The sequence below is a fragment of the Eubalaena glacialis genome, chromosome 3 (assembly GCF_028564815.1).
Source record: "Eubalaena glacialis isolate mEubGla1 chromosome 3, mEubGla1.1.hap2.+ XY, whole genome shotgun sequence".
NCBI classification, from domain to species: Eukaryota; Metazoa; Chordata; class Mammalia; order Artiodactyla; family Balaenidae; genus Eubalaena; species Eubalaena glacialis.
The window spans coordinates 50982523-51000010 of NC_083718.1; the positions used below are offsets into that span (position 1 = coordinate 50982523).

General features: G+C 36.2%; 1 protein-coding gene across 1 annotated transcript in view; it reads left to right on the forward strand.

The window, feature by feature from the left end:
* SHCBP1L (SHC binding and spindle associated 1 like) overlaps positions 1–17488 on the forward strand; it is a 43975-nt gene that overhangs the window by 13789 nt on the left and 12698 nt on the right. Inside the window, exon 6 of the mRNA XM_061185640.1 lies at positions 8127–8232. Coding sequence (XP_061041623.1) covers positions 8127–8232 — 106 coding nt within the window. The remainder of the gene's footprint in view (positions 1–8126; positions 8233–17488) is intronic.

Genomic DNA, 17488 nt, shown 5'->3' on the forward strand with positions numbered 1-17488 from the left:
ACTTTCTTGGAACCATCAGAGAACTGAGGTCACAGGACAAACTGCCACCCTGAAATCTGGAGAAAGGTAAGAGTCACAGCTAAGATCTGCTTACCTTGAACAGAACCCACTAGAGCCATAAATTGTAAAAGACTTAAATGGTGATTTTGATAGATTGCTGGAGGCTGAATGTTAAGGAGTATGAGAGAAACTCCTGGGGAGCTGGAGCTCTTAGGGAGACCTCATACCTTTGTGGGGTTTTACCTCCAGGAGTCTCACTATGTTCTCAGCTGAAGAGCCAAGAAAGATCCCATTATGACTGTGGCAGGGTGAAGGGAAAAGTAACCATTGTGAAATATACCCCAAGCATTCTCCATAACAAAGATCTATTCTCCAGGGGAAAAGATTTTACCAGAGCTTTTTCCCACTGAGAGGAAGGGCATTTCCCTGACTCTAGCCCCATCTAGCCTTCTTGTCTGGGGAAAGAGGGGACTAAGAAACACTTGTGAAGGTCACAGTTTGGCGATATAGACTCAGTAAAAGCCTGATAATCAATCTTAAGAATATAGAACACTTCCTCTCTGCCTAAACTTGAAACCACACCAACAGGATTCCAGTATGATAACTGGATTATAGTTAAAAGAGCTGTAAGACACAGACTCTTCCAAGAGTAGTTTTAAAGGAAGCCCAAAGATATATAGAGGAGACAGAAATATGGAAACTACAGGAATTTGAAGCCTCTGACACCTAAAGCTACAACAAACAAACACAGGCTACCTCCTGGTTGGATTAATATAAAACCTCACACTAAAAGCCTATCTACCTCACTTCCTATTAGCCAATACATCATGCGTAGGTTTCAACAAAAAATTATAACATATGCTAAAAGGCAAGAAAAAACTAAGTCTGAAGAAGGAAAGCAAGCATCAGAGCCAGACTCAAGTATGATTTTGGAATTAACCAAACAGGAAATTTAAAATAGCTATGATTGGGACTTCCCTGGCGGTCCAGTGGTTAGGACTGCGTGCTTCCACTGCAGGGGGCACAGGTTCAATCCCTGGTCAGGGAACTAAGATCCCGCATGCCGTGCAGTACAGCCAAAAAAAAAAAAAAAAAAAAGCTATGATTAATATGTTAAGGACTTTAATGGAAAAAAGTACACAACCTGCAAGAACAGACGAATAATGTAAGCAGAAGATGAAATCTGTAAGAACAAATTAAAAGATCATGCTAGAAATCAAAGACACTGTAAATAGAAATGAAGAATACCTTTGAAGGGCTCACCAGTAGATGGGACACAACTGAGGAAAGAATCAGAAAGCTTGAAGATATGTCAATTGCATTGTCTCAAACTGAAATGCAAAGAGAAAAAATAATGAAAAAACAACAAAACATCCAAAAACTGTGGAACAGTTTCAAAGAATGTAGCATATGTGTAATTGGAATACCAGAAGAGAAAAAGGAAATGCAGCAGAAAAAAAATTTAAATTAATAATGGTGAAGTTTTTCCAAATTAAATGCAGACACCAAACCACAGATTCAGGAAGCTTAGAGAACACCAAGCAGGATAAATACCCCAAAATTGTATAAATAGGCATATTATATTTAAACTGAAGAAAACCACAGATAAAGAAAAAATCTTGAAAGAAGCCTAGGGGGGTAAGGAAACCCTACCTATAGGTGAACAAGAATGAGAAATACAATGGGCTCCTTATAAGAAACCATGTAAACAAGATGATAGTGGAGTGAAATATTCAAAGTGTTGAAAGAAAACCACCATCCTAGAATTCTGTGTCTAGTGAAATTATCCTTCAAAAGTGAAGGGGAATAGCTTCCTTAGACCAAAAAAAAAAAAAAAAAAAGAAGAGCAAACTAACAAACACCAAAGGAATTTGTCACCAATAGATTGACCTTGCAAGAAAGGCTAAAGGAAGTTCTTCAGGGAGAAGAAAAATTGTTAAAGGTCAGAAACTCAGATCTACTTATATAAAAGAAGAGCTTTGGAGGAGGAATAAATGAAGGTAAAATCTTTTCTTTTTCTTATTCTCAATAGATCTCTATCAATCTAAAAGATAACTATTTAAAGTAATAGTATTCATGATGGTATTGGGTGGTAATTGTGTATGGATTGGTTAAATAAGTGACAGTAATATCATAAGGGATGGGAGGGGAGAAATGGGAATACTCTGTTAAAAGGTACCTGTACTATACATGAAGTAGTATAGTGTTATTTGATGGTGGACTTAGTTTAAAATGTATATTGCCATCTATAGGGCAAACACTAAAAAAACTTTTTAAAATAATTGATATGTTAAGAGGGAAGATAAAATGGAATCACTAAATGCTCAACTAAAACTAGAGTAGGCAAAAAAGGAGGTACAACAAATAGAAAACTGTTGCAAGTGTAGTAGATATTAATTTAACGATATCAATAATTACTTTATTTTTAAAAATATTTATTTTTATTTATTTGGCTGTGCTGCGTCTTAGTTGTGGCACGAGGGATCTTTTTAGTTGTGGCACGCGGGGTCTTTAGTTGCGGCATGCGACCTCTTAGTTGCAGCGTGTGGGATCTAGTTCCCTGACCTGGCATTGAACCCAGGCCCCCGGCATTGGGAGCACGGAGTCTTAGCCACTGGATCACCAGGGAAGTCCCTCAATAATTACTTTAAATGTGAATGATCTAAATACATAAATCAAAAGATAAGAGATTGTCAAAGTGGATAAAAAGACAAGATTCAACCATATGTCATCTACAAGAAACCCACTTTAAACATAAAGGCTTAGAAATGTTCAAAGGAAAAGGTTAGAGAAAGATACTTCATGCTAACACAACCATTAAAAAGCTGGAGTAGCTATATTAATTTCAGACAAAGTAGGCTTTCAGAACCAGTGAAATTATCAGGAATTGCATAATGATAAATGGTTTGATTTTCCAAGAAGACATGGCAATCCTTGATGTGTGTATGCACCCAACAACAGAGAATCAAAGTATGTGAGGCAAAAACTGTTAGAAATGCAAGGACAAATAGACAAATCCACTATTATAGTTGGAGACTTCAGCATTCCTTTTTCAATAGTTGATAGATCAAGCAATAATAATAATAGATCTAGAGGAGAATTCCTCTTATTGAAAAAGAACATTACAAAAACTCTACAGCTAACATCATACTCACTGGTGAGAAACTGTATGCTTTCCCTCTAGGAATAAGGCAAGAATATTTTCTCTAATCACTTCTGTTCACCATCATACTAGAAGTCTTAGATAGTGCAATAGGACAAGAAATAGAAATGAAAGGTATACAGGCTGGGAAGGAATAAATAAAACTCTTTACAGATGACATGGCTGTCTACATAGAAAATCCTAAATAACAACCACAATAACAAAAAAGTCTGGAACAAAAAATGAGTATAGCAAGTTCACAGGATGCAAGGTTAATATTCAAAAGTCAATTTCTTCCACCCCAATGTTCATAGCAACATTATTTATAATAGCCAAGATATGTAAGCAACCTAAGTCCATATAGATTCAATGGAATAGTACTCAGCTGTATAAAGAATGAAATTTTGCAATTTGCAACAATATGGATGGACCTGGGGGTATTATGCTTAGTGAAATAAGTCAGACAGAGAAAAACAAATACTGTCTGTTATCACTTGTGTGTGGAATATAAAAAATAAAACAAACTGGTGACTATAACAAAAAAGAAACAAACCTACAGATATAGAGAGCAAACTAGTGGTTACCAGTGGGGAGAGGAAAAGGGGGAGACACAAGATAGGGGTAGGGGATTAAGAGGTACACACTACTATGTATAAAATAAATAAGCTACAAGGATATATTGTACAGCACAGGGAATATAGCCAATATCTTATAATAACTATAAGTGAAGTATAATCTATAAAAATTTTGAATCATGTTGTATACCTGAAACTAATATAATATTGTAAATCAATAAACCTCAGTTAAAAAGTCAATTGCTTCCTTATATACCAGGAACAATTTAGAATTCTAAAAAATACCACTTACAGTAGAGCCAAAAAAATGAAATACTTAGGTATAAATCTAACAAAATATGTATAGGATCTATATGTGAAAAACTATAAAAGTATGATGACAGAAAAGAAAAGGTGATGTAAATAAATGAAGAGATATTCCATGTTCATGGATTGGAAGACTCAGTGTTGTTAAGATGTCAATTCTTTCCAACTTGATCTATAGATTCAATGCAATCCTAATGAAAATCCCAGCAAGCTATTTTGTAGATACCAACTACTTCTAAAATTTGTATGGAAAGGCAACAGCCTAAGATAGCCAACACAGTACCAAAGAAGAATAAAGTGGGAGTACTCATACTACCCAATTTTAAGGTTTACTATAAAGAAAGCTACAGTAATCAGAGGAGCATGGTATTGGTGAAGGAATAGACATATAGATCAATGGAACAGAATAGAGAGTCCATAAATGGATCTACACAAATATAGTTGACTGATTTTTGACAAAGGAAATTAAATAGAGAAAGGATATTCTTTTCAACAAATGGTGTTAGAATAATTGAATGTCCTTGTGCAAATACATGAACTTAGACACAGACCTTACACCTTTCACAAAAAATTAACTCACAGTGATCCGTAGACCTAAATGTAAACAAACTAAGACTTCTAGAATAAAACAGGAGAAAATCTATGTGACTTTGGGTTTGGCAATGAGTTTTTATATACAACACCAAAAGTATGATCCATGAGAGAAAAAGATGATGAATTAGACTTCATTAAAATGAAAAACTTCTGCTCTGTGAAAGACACTGTTAAGGGAATGAAAAGATTAGCCATAGATTTGGAGAAAATATTTGCAAAACACATATCTTAAAAAAGATTTGTATCTAGGGGAATTCCCTGGCAGTCCAGTGGTTAGGACTCTGCACTTCCACTGCAGTGGGCACGGGTTTAATACCTGGTCAGGAACTAAGATCCTGCATGGCGTGTGGTGTGGCCAAAAAAAGAAGAGACATATCTAATATATAGATAGATAGATATAGATAGATCTCTTAAAATTCATTCATAAGTAGCAAATAACCCAATTAAAAATGGGAAAAGGACTTAAACAGACACCTTACCAAAGAAAATATATAGATGGTAAATGGTAAATAAGCATACAAAAAGATGCTCAAGGGACTTCCCTGGTGGCGCAGTGGTTAAGAATCTGCCTGCAAATGCAGGGGACACAGGTTCAATCCCTGGTCCAGGAAGATCTCACATGCCACGGAGCAACTAAGCCCGTGTGCCACAACTACTGATCCTGCGCTCTAGAGCCTGTGAGCCACAAATACTGAGCCCGCGTGCCACAACTACTGAAGCTTGCGTGCCCAGAGCCCATGCTCCACAACAAGAGAAGCCACCATGAGAAGCCCGCGCACCGCAGCAAAGAGTAGACCCCGCTCGCCGCGACTAGAGAAAGCCCACACGCAGCAATGAAGACCCAACACAGCCAAAAATCAATAAATCAATAAATTAAAAAAAAGATGCTCAACATCATTTGTCATTAGGGAATTACAAATTAAAATGAGATCTCATTATAACCTATTAGAATGGCTAAATAAACAAAACAGAGCAAAAACCTGACAATACCAATTGCTGACAAGGATGTGGAGCAATAGGAACTCTCATTATTTATGGGAATACAGAGTAGTACAGCCTCTTTTGAAGATGGTTTGATAGTTTCTTAAAAGCTAAACTTATTCAAACCGTTGGTATTTACCCAAATAAGTTGAAAATATGAAAATATGAACAGAAATAAAAAGGATTATTAAGGAATAGTATGAGCAATTATATGCCAACAAATTAGATAACCTAGATCAAATGGACACAATCTACCAAAACTGACTCAAACAGAAACAGAAAATTTGAATGGACCTATAGCAAGTAGGGAGATTGAATTAGCAAATTTAAAAACTATCCACAAAGAAAAGCCAAGGACCAGATATCTTCACTGGTGAATTCTACCAAACATTTAAAGAAGAATTAACACCAATTTTTTTTTTTTTTTTACAAACTCTTCCAGAAAATAAAAAGAGAAGGAAACACCTCCCCAACCCATTCTATGAGGCCACTATCAATCACCCTGATACTAAAACTATAGAAAGACATAACAAGAAAACTACATAAACTATCCCGTATAAATATAGATGCAAAATCCTCAGTAATACTTTAACAAACTGAGTCTAGCAACATATAAAAAGGATCATACATTATGACAAGTGGAGTTTATCCCAGAGTGCAAGGTTGGTTTAACATATGAAAATAAATCAATGTAATACACAAAAAAGCCATATTATCATCTCAATTGTTATAGAAAAATCATTTGACAAAATTCAACACTCTTTCACGATAAAAATTCTCAGAAAGCTTGGAATAGCATGGATCTTTCTCAACCTGTTTGAGACCATCTATGAAAAACCTATAATTAACATCATACTTACTGATGAAAGAATGGATATTTCCCCACCTAAGATCAGGAACAAGACAAGGATGTCCATTCTTGTATTCAATTGTACTAGAGTTTCTAGCCAGAGCAGTAGGCAAGAAAAAGAAATAAAAGTCATCCAGATCAGAAAGGGAAAAGTAAAATTATCTTACTTGCAGATGACATGCTTGTATATAGAAAATCCTATAATGAAATACTGTTCCATGCTATAAAGAAATAAATTGCTGATACACAAAATAACATGATGGATCTCAAAATAGTCTGACTGAAAAAAGCCAGACACAAGAGAGTACATAGCATATTCCATTTTAAAATTCCATTTAAAAATTCCAAGAAAGGGAAATCTATGACAGAAAGCAGATCAGTGGTTTTCTGGGAGTGGGTGTGGAGGATTGACTGCAAAGATGCATGAAGGAACTTATCAGTATGATGGGAATGTTCTGTATCTTTATTATGATTGCGTTAAATGGGTGTATACATTTGTGAAACCTCATAGAATGGTTCATTTAAAATGAGTGTCTGTTATGTAAATTATACCTTAATAAAGGTATTATTTTAAAAATCACATATACCTTTAATTTCAAAACTAGGATTGTATGATGAACTACTTATTTCCTGCATGTAAGATGCTTTACTCTTTGAGCAACTAGTAATTAGCTATACGGTGAAAAAAATGTATGAGTAGTTCTCTCAAAATCAAAACCAATTGCTTAAATAGGTATAAAAATGCTGAATGGGTTTGATTTTGAAATGTTAAATGAAACTTTTGCTTTGGAGGACATTGCTAGTATCTTAAAATTCAAAATTTAATAATTGGTGTCATAAATTCTTAGAAACAGTTTTCTGAAATTTTAAGCTTTACAAAAATATTAACAATTGAAATATAAGCTGAAAAATATTGGTATTAATGCTGCATCCCATTAGTATCAAGCAATAAAGTGCTGCAGAGAACCCAAAAGATTACACCTAAGGAGACTACTGGTAAATATGTTGAAAAAGGAGTATCCCTTTTGGCTGACAGTAATGGTAAAAGTTATACTCAATTTTTTTTTCTTTCTTTTGATGACACTTAAATGATTGATAGGAAACAGGAACTGTAAAGAAAAGCAGAAAGAAGAGAAAGAATGGAATTAACTAAAAGTGCTGAACATCAAACAGTTAAAAAGCAATGAAGAGGGAAGCTAAGAATTGTTCTGCTGGGAGGCCAGCAGCCAACTATATCTATGGAGAACTTAACCTTTGAAACAAAAACAATCTGTTAAATGAACATAGTATCTCAAATTAGGCATGTCCCAAAACATTCTTATACCTCAGTATCACAGACATAACCTATCGCTGCTTCAAGTGTCTACAATTCAGTGGATTATGAAAGTACAATCAAGAAAATTTCTACTGTATAGAAAAGTTGAGATGATTGTAGTGGGTTGCACGCAGATTTTCATTAAAATGAAAAGATTTTAGAATTCAAAGGTTTAAACACTCAGTTATCTAAAAGATTTCAATTGTTCCATTGCTCTCAAGTTGCTCATTGCTCTCAAGAAGCTTAAAATTAGTGAAACCTATTTCTCAAAGATGCTTAGTACCAAGTTTTAATTTTCTAAGTAAGTATATGTGGAGTCTTTTTCATGTTAATTTAATCATAAATAAATGTTTTCAACTTCAGAGTTCATGGGCCTTTCTTTCCAAGAATTCTGAGGCGTAGGAAAGGAAAAAGAGACTTTGGAAAGACTATAACACATATCGTAGCAAAAGTGATGACTACTGACATGGTAAGAAATACACTATTATTATTTGTTCATTTATATAGCTGCATATAATCAGAAAAGAAGCTCTTTGAAGGTTGGATTCTTATCTGACAGTAATGCCTTATTTCCTCCATTACGTCCAGCTCAGATATTGGCAATTAATAGGTACTAAATAAATATATGTCAGCAACTATTTACAGAGTACTGGTCTTGTTGCCAGGTGCTATGCTAGTAGCTACGGGAGACAAATCTGAGAAATACTGCATTTGAGGGAGATACAGTTTTGAACCAGACCCACAGTCTTGCTTCTTCCATACATTTGACAAGTTTGAATTATGGTGGAGATATGGACAAGTAAATAGGCTATTACAATTACAACACAAAATGATAAATGCTATGATAGGAGTATGTATAGAAGGCATATAAGATGGGTACATAAGCCAGAGTTAGGAATTCTGGCAGTGCTGGCTGGAAGAAATAACCAGATGAAACCTGAAGGATGAGTGTAAATTTAACCAGCCCAAGAGGGGAAAGTGTTCTAAGTCACAGTAAATATTTCTATCTCATTTGACCTCTCAGTAGCATTTCACAGCTCTCTCCTTGGAATACTCTTTTTCACTGTCTTTTGTTACAATACTTTGCTGGTTTCAGTCACTCTAGTTTTTTTATCCTTCTGTCCTCTAAATGCTTGGAACTTATCTTTTTTCTGCACTATAATATCCCTAAGTGATTTATCTGATCTCTTCCCATGACTTCAGTTATATACACTGATAATCTAAAATGTGTATCCACAGCCCACATTTTCGTTCTGAGCCCCAAACCTATATGTCTAGCTGCCTATTACTCATCACCCCTTGATTACCTCATGAGTACTTCAACTCAGATGTCCACGATTAAATTCATGATCTTATCCATTGACTTGTTTATATTCTAGAGTTCTCTGTTTCAGTAAATGGCACCACTATCTACCCAGTTGTTAATTACAACCTTCTGAGAGTTAGTCTAATCCTATCCCTCATCACCTTCATGTACCCTCTTTTATTCCTCATTAATACCATATCCTGGTGTACACCATGTTGTTTCAGAGAGCTACTGCACATCCTTTAGGTCTCAATTTAAATGTCATTTCCGTAGAAAAAGGCTTTCTCAACCTTCCAGAATACATTATACTACATATTCCCATGTACCCTGCACTTTCCCTTATTGGCACTTTTCCTTATCATGACTGTATTAAATACTTTTGTGGCTATCTATTGCATGTCTGTCTCTTTTACTAGAGTATGAGCTTCTTGAGAGCAAGGGGTGTATGTTTACCATTCATCCAATCACCTAGCATGATGCTTAGCACGAGGTAGGTGCTGAGCATTTTATGTTGAATTAGTAAATGAGTGCATGTTTGACCAGAGAGTATGGGGTATATGTGAACAACTAAAAGAAGTCCAGCAAGGATGGTGTTAAATACCTAGGAGGAGAGTGGTTAGAGATAAAGCTGGACTACTAGACTGGTCTTATCTGCTATTCTACCCATTTTTATTATTTTCAACAAAATTTAACTTTCCTTTGATTTGCTTACTAGATCAGATTTTCAATAACATTAATTATTCCACCAATTATATTTGTAAATATCTTTTAAAACATCATTGTAAAGTAAGGTATAGATTTTGCTTTTATCTCCAGCCTTTTAAAATATTTTTATTTTTACTTACCTTTTTTTTTGTTTTTAAATCTGTTTTTGGCTTTATTTTCCTATATGGCAGTAAGAAATTTCTTTGATTTTTATTCAGTGCTTTGCAACCCTGTCTTCATTTGTGTAAGTAAATATCCATGAACTTCAGAGGACAGGATAATGAGAGGAAGGCTACTCTGAGAAGGCAGTATCATCAACTTCCACTTTGCTTAGATCTTTGATTTTAGATTTACCTTTGAGGTTGACAAAATATTTTAATTTGACGGTAGTCGCAGCTATGTACATAAGCCTTTAACAATTTTCTCAACTTTGAAGATTCTTTACTTGGTGTTTTTCCTCCTCTATACTCTCTCCTTAAACAGTTTTATCCATGCCCATCGTCTTTATGCTGGTGATCTTCACAAGTAGTATAGCAAAAAGGCATGGACTTTGTAGTCAGGTAAATAGCCTGTCTTGGGCAAGCTGCCTAACCTCTGAACCTCAATTTCTGTTTGCAGAGTGCTTTAAAAAGAGAAAAAACTGTGTACTGTACTGATGAGGAGGATGATCTCTGGAGCCAAACTGTCTGGATTCAGATTCTGGCTTTGGCACTTACTACTTATGTGATTTTCAACAAGTTATTTACCCATTTGTGCTTTAGTTCCTCATTTGTAAAATGGGGATGATACCTCATTTCCTTATTTATAGAGCTATGAGTGGTCCTTATTTATAGAGCTATGAAGATTAAATGAGTTCATATTTGTGATGTGCTTAGAATAATGGCCAGCACATAGTAAGTACTAAGTAAATGTTTTATTACTACTATTACGGCTACCACCACCACTGACAACTTATAGGGTTTTTTGAGGATGAAATGAGATGTTATGTATAAAATACCTAGCAGTGTCTGGCACACAGTGGTTTTTCAGTAAATTCATTCCCTTTTCTCTTTCCCTTCTTGCTTGTATTCTTTGCTGACCAACATTACAACAAGTTCTTCTCAGCATCTTTACCTTATGTCTCACTAACATACAACAATCCTAAATTTGAACTTATTAATTTTTTTTTAATTTTTGAATTTTATTTTATTTATCTTTTTATACAGCAGGTTCTTATTAGTCATCAATTTTATACACAGCAGTGTATACATGTCAATCCCAATCACCCAATTCAGCACACCACCATCCCCATCCCCCCGTGGCTTTTCCCCCTTGGTGTCAATACGTTTGTTCTCTACATCTGTGTCTCAATTTCTGCCCTGCAAACTGGTTCATCTGTACCATTTTTCTAGGTTCCACATACATGCATTAAAATACATTTGTTTTTCTCTTTCTGACTTACTTCACTCTGTATGACAGTCTCTAGATCCATCCACGTCTCAACAAATGACTCAATTTCATTCCTTTTTATGGCTGAGTAATATTCCATTGTATATATGTACCACATCTTCTTTATCCATTCATCTGTCGATGGGCATTTAGGTTGCTTCCATGACCCGGCTATTGTAAATAGTGCTGCAATGAACATTGGGGAGCATGTGTCTTTTTGAATTATGGTTTTCTCTGGGTATATGCCCAGTAGTGGGATTGCTGGATCATATGGTAATTCTATATTTAGTTTTGTAAGGAACCTCCATACTGTTCTCCATAGTGGCTGTATCAATTTACATTCCCACCAACAGTGCAAGAGGGTTCCCTTTTCTCCACACCCTCTCCAGCATTTGTTGTTTGTAGATTTTCTGTTGATGCCCATTCTAACTGGTGTGAGGTGATACCTCATTGTTGTTTTGATTTGCATTTCTCTAATAGTGATGTTGAGTAGCTTTTCATGTGCTTCTTGGTCATCCGTATGTCTTCTTTGGAGAAATGTCTATTTAGGTCTTCTGCCCATTTTTGGATTGGGTTGTTTGTTTCTTTAATATTGAGCTGCATGAGCTGTTTATATATTTTGGAGATTAATCCTTTGTCCAATGATTCGTTTGCAAGTATTTTCTCCCATTCTGAGGGTTGTCTTTTCATCTTGTTTATGGTTTCCTTTGCTGTGCAAAAGCTTTTAAGTTTCATTAGGTCCCATTTGTTTATTTTTGTTTTTATTTCCATTACTCTAGGGGGTGGATCAAAAAAGATCTTGCTGTGATTTATGTCAAAGAGTGTTCTTCCTATGTTTTACTCTAAGAGTTTTATAGTGTCCAGTCTTACATTTAGGTCTCAAATCCATTTTGAGTTTATTTTTGTGTATGGTGTTAGGGAGTATTCTAATTTCATTCTTTTACATGTAGCTGTCCAGTTTTCCCAGCACCACTTATTGAAGAGACTGTCTTTTCTCCATTGTATATCTTTGCCTCCTTTGTCATAGATTAGTTGACCATAGGTGCGTGGGTTTATCTCTGGGCTTTCTATCTTGTTCCATTGATCTATGTTTCTGTTTTTGTGCCAGTACCATATTGTCTTGATTACTGTAGCTTTGTAGTATAGTCTGAAGTCAGGGAGTCTGATTCCCCCAGCTCCGTTTTTTTCCCTCAAGACTGCTTTGGCTATTTGGGGTCTTTTGTGTCTCCATACAAATTTTAATATTTTCTGTTCTAGTTCCGTAAAAAATGCCATTGGTAATTTGATAGGGATTGCATTGAATCTGTAGATTGCTTTGGGTAGTATAGTCATTTTCACAATACTGATTCTTCCAATTCAAGAACATGGTATATCTGTCCATCTGTTGGTATCATCTTTAATTTCTTTCATCAGTGTCTTATAGTTTTCTGCATACAGGTCTTTTGTCTCCCTAGGTAGGTTTATTCCTAGGTATTTTATTCTTTTTGTTGCAATGGTAAATGGGAGTGTTTCCTTAATTTCTCTTTCAGATTTTTCATCATTAGTGTATAGGAATGCAAGAGATTTCTGTGCATTAATTTTGTATCCTGCAACTTTACCAAATTCATTGATTAGCTCTAGTAGTTTTCTGGGGGCATTTTTAGGATTCTCTATTTATAGTATCATCTCATCTGCAAACAGTGACAGTTTTACCCCTTCTTTTCCAATTTGTATTCCTTTTATTTCTTTTTCTTCTCTGATTGCCATGGCTAGGACTTCCAAAACTATGTTGAATAAGAGTGGTGAGAGTGGACATCCTTGTCTTGTTCCTGATCTTAGAGGAAATGCTTTCAGTTTTTCACCATTGAGAATGATGTTTGCTGTGGGTTTGTCATATATGGCCTTTATTATGTTGAGGTAGGTTCCCTCTATGCCCCCTTTTGGAGAGTTTTTATCATAAATGGGTGTTGAATTTTGTCAAAAGCTTTTTCTACATCTATTGAGATGATCATATGGTTTTTATTCTTCAATTTGTTAATATGGTGTATCACATTGATTGATTTGCGTATATTGAAGAATCCTTGCATCCCTGGGATAAATCCCACTTGATCATGGTGTATGATCCTTTTAATGTGTTGTTGGATTCTCTTTGCTAGTATTTTGTTGAGGATTTTTGCATCTATATTCATCAGTGATATTGGTCTGTAATTTTCTTGTTTTGTAGTATCTTTGTCTGGTTTTGGTATCAGGGTGATGGTGGCCTCATAGAATGAGTTTGGGAGTGTTCCTTCCTCTGCAATTTTTTGGAAGAGTTTGAGAAGGATGGGTGTTATCTCTTCTCTAAATGTTTGATGGAATTCACCTGTGAAGCCATCTGGTCCTGGACTTGTGTTTGTTCAAGATTTTTAATCACAGTTTCAATTTCATTACTTGTGATTGGTCTGTTCATATTTTCTATTTCTTCCTGGTTCAGTCATGGAAGGTTATACCTTTCTAAGAATTTGTCCATTTCTTCCAGGTTGTCCATTTTATTGGCATAGAGTTGCTTGTAGTAGTCTCTTAGGATGCTTTGTATTTCTGCGGTGTCTGTTGAAAGTTCTCCTTTTTCATTTCTAATTTTATTGATTTGAGTCCTCTCCCTCTTTTTCTTGATGAGTCTGGCTAATGGTTTATCAATTTTGTTTATCTTCTCAAAGAACCAGCTTTTAGTTTTATTGATCTTTGCTATTGTTTTCTTTGTTTCTATTTCATTTATTTCTGCTCTGATCTTTATGATTTCTTTCCTTCTGCTAACTTTGGGTTTTGTTTGTTCTTCTTTCTCTAGTTCCTTTAGGTGTAAGGTTAGATTGTTTATTTGAGATTTTTCTTGTTTCTTGAGGTAGGCTTATATAGCTATAAACTTCCCTCTTAGAACTGCTTTTGCTGCATCCCATAGGTTTTGGATCGTCGTGTTTTCGTTGTCATTTGTCTCTAGGTATTTTTTGATTTTCCCTTTGATTTGTTCAGTGATCTCTTGGTTATTTAGTAACGTATTGTTTAGCCTCCATGTGTTTGTGTTTTTTATGTTTTTTTCCCTGTAATTCATTTCTAATCTCACAGCGTTGTGGTTGGAAAGACGCTTGATATGATTTCAATTTTCTTAAATTTACTGAGTCTTGATTTGTGACCCAAGATGTGATCTATCCTGGAGAATGTTCCATGCGCACTTGAGAAGAAAGTGTAATGTGCTGTTTTTGGATGGAATGTCCTATAAATATCAATTAAATCTATATGGTCTATTGTGTCATTTAAAGCTTGTGTTTCCTTATTAATTTTCTGTTTGGATGATCTGTCCATTGGTGTAAGTGAGGTGTTAAAGTCCCCCACTATTATTGTGTTACTGTCGATTTCCTCTTTAATAGCTGTTAGCAGTTGCCTTATGTATTGAGGTGCTTCTATGTTGGATGCATATATATTTATAATTGTTATATCTTCTTCTTGGATTGATCACTTGATCCTTATGTAGTGTCCTTCCTTGTCTCTTGTAACATTCTTTATTTTAAAGTCTATTTTATCTGATATGAGTATAGCTACTCCAGCTTTCTTTTGATTTCCATTTGCATGGAATATCTTTTTCCATCCCCTCACTTTCAGTCTATATGTGTCCCTTGGTCTGAAGTGGGTCTCTTGTAGACAGCATATAGATGGGTCTTGTTTTTGTATCCATTCAGCAAGCCTGTGTCTTTTGGTTGGAGCATTTAATCCATTCACGTTTAAGGTAATTATCTATATGTATGTTCCTATGACCATTCTCTTAATTGTTTTGGGTTTGTTTCTGTAGGTCCTTTTCTTCTCTTGTGTTTCCCAGCTAGAGAAGTTCCTTTAGCATTTGTTGTAGAACTGGTTTGGTGGTGCTGAATTCTCTTAGCCTTTCCTTGTCTGTAAAGCTTTTGATTTCTCTATCGAATCTGAATGAGATCCTTGCCGGGTAGAGTAATCTTGGTTGTATGTTCTTCCCTTTCATCACTTTAACTATATCATTCCACTCCCTTCTGGCTTGTAGAGTTTCTGCTGAGAAATCAGCTGTTAACCTTATGGGACTTCCCTTGTATGTTATTTGTCGTTTTTCCCTTGCTGCTTTCAGTAATTTTGCTTTGTCTTTAATTTTTGCCAATTTGATTACTATGTGTCTCGGCGTGTTTCTCCTTGGGTTTATCCTGTATGGGACTCGCTGCGCTTCCTGGACTTGGGTGGCTATTTCCTTTCCCATGTTAGGGAAGTTTTCCGCTATAATCTCTTCAAATATTTTCTCTGGTCCTTTCTCTCTCTCTTCTTCTTCTGGGACCCCTATAATGCGAACGTTGTTGCGTTTAATGTTGTCCCAGAGGTCTCTTAGGCTGTCTTCATTTCTTTTCATTCTTTTTTCTTTATTCTGTTCCTCAGCAGTGAATTCCACCATTCTGTCTTTCACTTATCTGTTCTTCTGCCTCAGTTATTCTGCTATTGATTCCTTCTAGTGTAGTTTTCATTTCAGTTATTGTATTGTTCATCTCTGTTTGTTTGTTCTTTAATTCTTCTAGGTCTTTGTTAAACATTTCTTACGTCTTCTCGATCTTTGCCTCCATTCTTTTTCTGAGGTCCTGGATCATCTTCACTATCATTATTCTGAATTCTTTTTCTGGAAGGTTGCCTGTCTCCACTTCATTTAGTTGTTTTTCTGGGGCTTTATCTTGTTCCTTCATCTGGTACATAGCCCTCTGCCTTTTCGTCTTGTCTATCTGTCTGTGAATGTGGTTTTTGTTCCACAGGCTGCAGGACTGTAGTTCTTGTTTCTGCTGTCTGCCCTCTGGTGGATGAGGCTATCTAAGAGGCTTGTGTAAGTTTCCTGATGGGAGGGACTGGTGGTGGGTAGAGCTGACTGTTACTCTGGTGGGCAGAGCTCAGTAAAAGTTTAATCCGCTTGACTGTTGATGGGTGGGGCTGGGTTCCCTCCCTGTTGGTTGTTTGGCCTGAGGCAACCCAACACTGGAGCCTACCTGAGCTCTTTGGTGGGGCTAATGACAGACTCTGGGAGGGCTCACGCCAAGGAGTACTTACCAGAACTTCTGCTGCTGTCCCAGTCCCTGTCCCCGCAGTGAGCCACAGCCGCCCCCCGCCTCTGCAGGAGACCCTCCAACACTAGCAGGTAGGTCTGGTTCAGTCTCCCCTGGGGTCACTGCTCCTTCCCCCTGGGTCCCAATGCACACACTACCGTGTGTGTGTCCTTCAAGAGTGGAGTCTCTGTTTCCCCCAGTCCTGTCGAAGTCCTGCAATCAATTCCCACTAGGCTTCAAAGTCTGATTCTCTAGGAATTCCTCCTCCCGTTGCCGGACCCCCAGGTTGGGAAGCCTGACGTGGGGCTCAGAACCTTCACTCCAGTGGGTGGACTTCTGTGGTATAAGTGTTCTCCAGTCTGTGAGTCACCCACCCAGCAGTTATGGGATTTGATTTTACTGTGATTGCGCCCCTCCTACCATCTCATTGTGGCTTGTCCTTTGTCTTTGTACGTGGGGTATCTTTTTTGGTGAGTTCCAGTGTCTTCCTGTCAATGATTGTCCAGCAGCTTGTTGTGATTCTGGTGTTCTCTCAAGAGGGAGTGAGAGCACGTCCTTCTACTCTGCCATGGTGGTTCCTCGACCTGAACTTATTAATTTTTTGTACATATCCCGTCCCTAGTCCTCCTGTATTCTCTATTGAGTTAATGTCCTAAATATCCTTCCAGTCAACTACATATGTTAAACCATATATGTTTAACTTTTTAAAGAACCACGAAACTGTTTTCCACAGTGGCTGAACCATTTTACATTCCCACCAGCAATGTTTGAGGGTTCTGATTTCTCCACATCTTTATCAACACTTATCTGTCTCTTTCATTACAGTCATCCTAGTGGATATGAAGTGGTATCTCATTGTGATTTTGATTTTCATTTCGTCTTTTCATGTGCTTGTTAGCCATTTGTATCTCTGGTTTGGAGAGATATCTCTTCAAGTCCTATGCCCATTTTTGATTGGGTTGTTTGTCTTTTTGTTATTGATTATGAATTCCTTGTATATTCTGGATACTAGATTCATATTAGATGTATGTTTACGTATGTTTTCTCCCATTTCATAGTTGTCTTTTCACTTTCTTAATAATGTTCTTTGATGCACAGAAGTTTTAAAGTTTGGTGAAGTTCAATTTATCTATTTCTTCTTTTATTACTCATGCTTTTGGTATCATACCAAAGAATCCATTGCCAAATCCAAGGTCATAAAAATTTAACCTTATGTTTTCTTTTAAGAGTTTTAT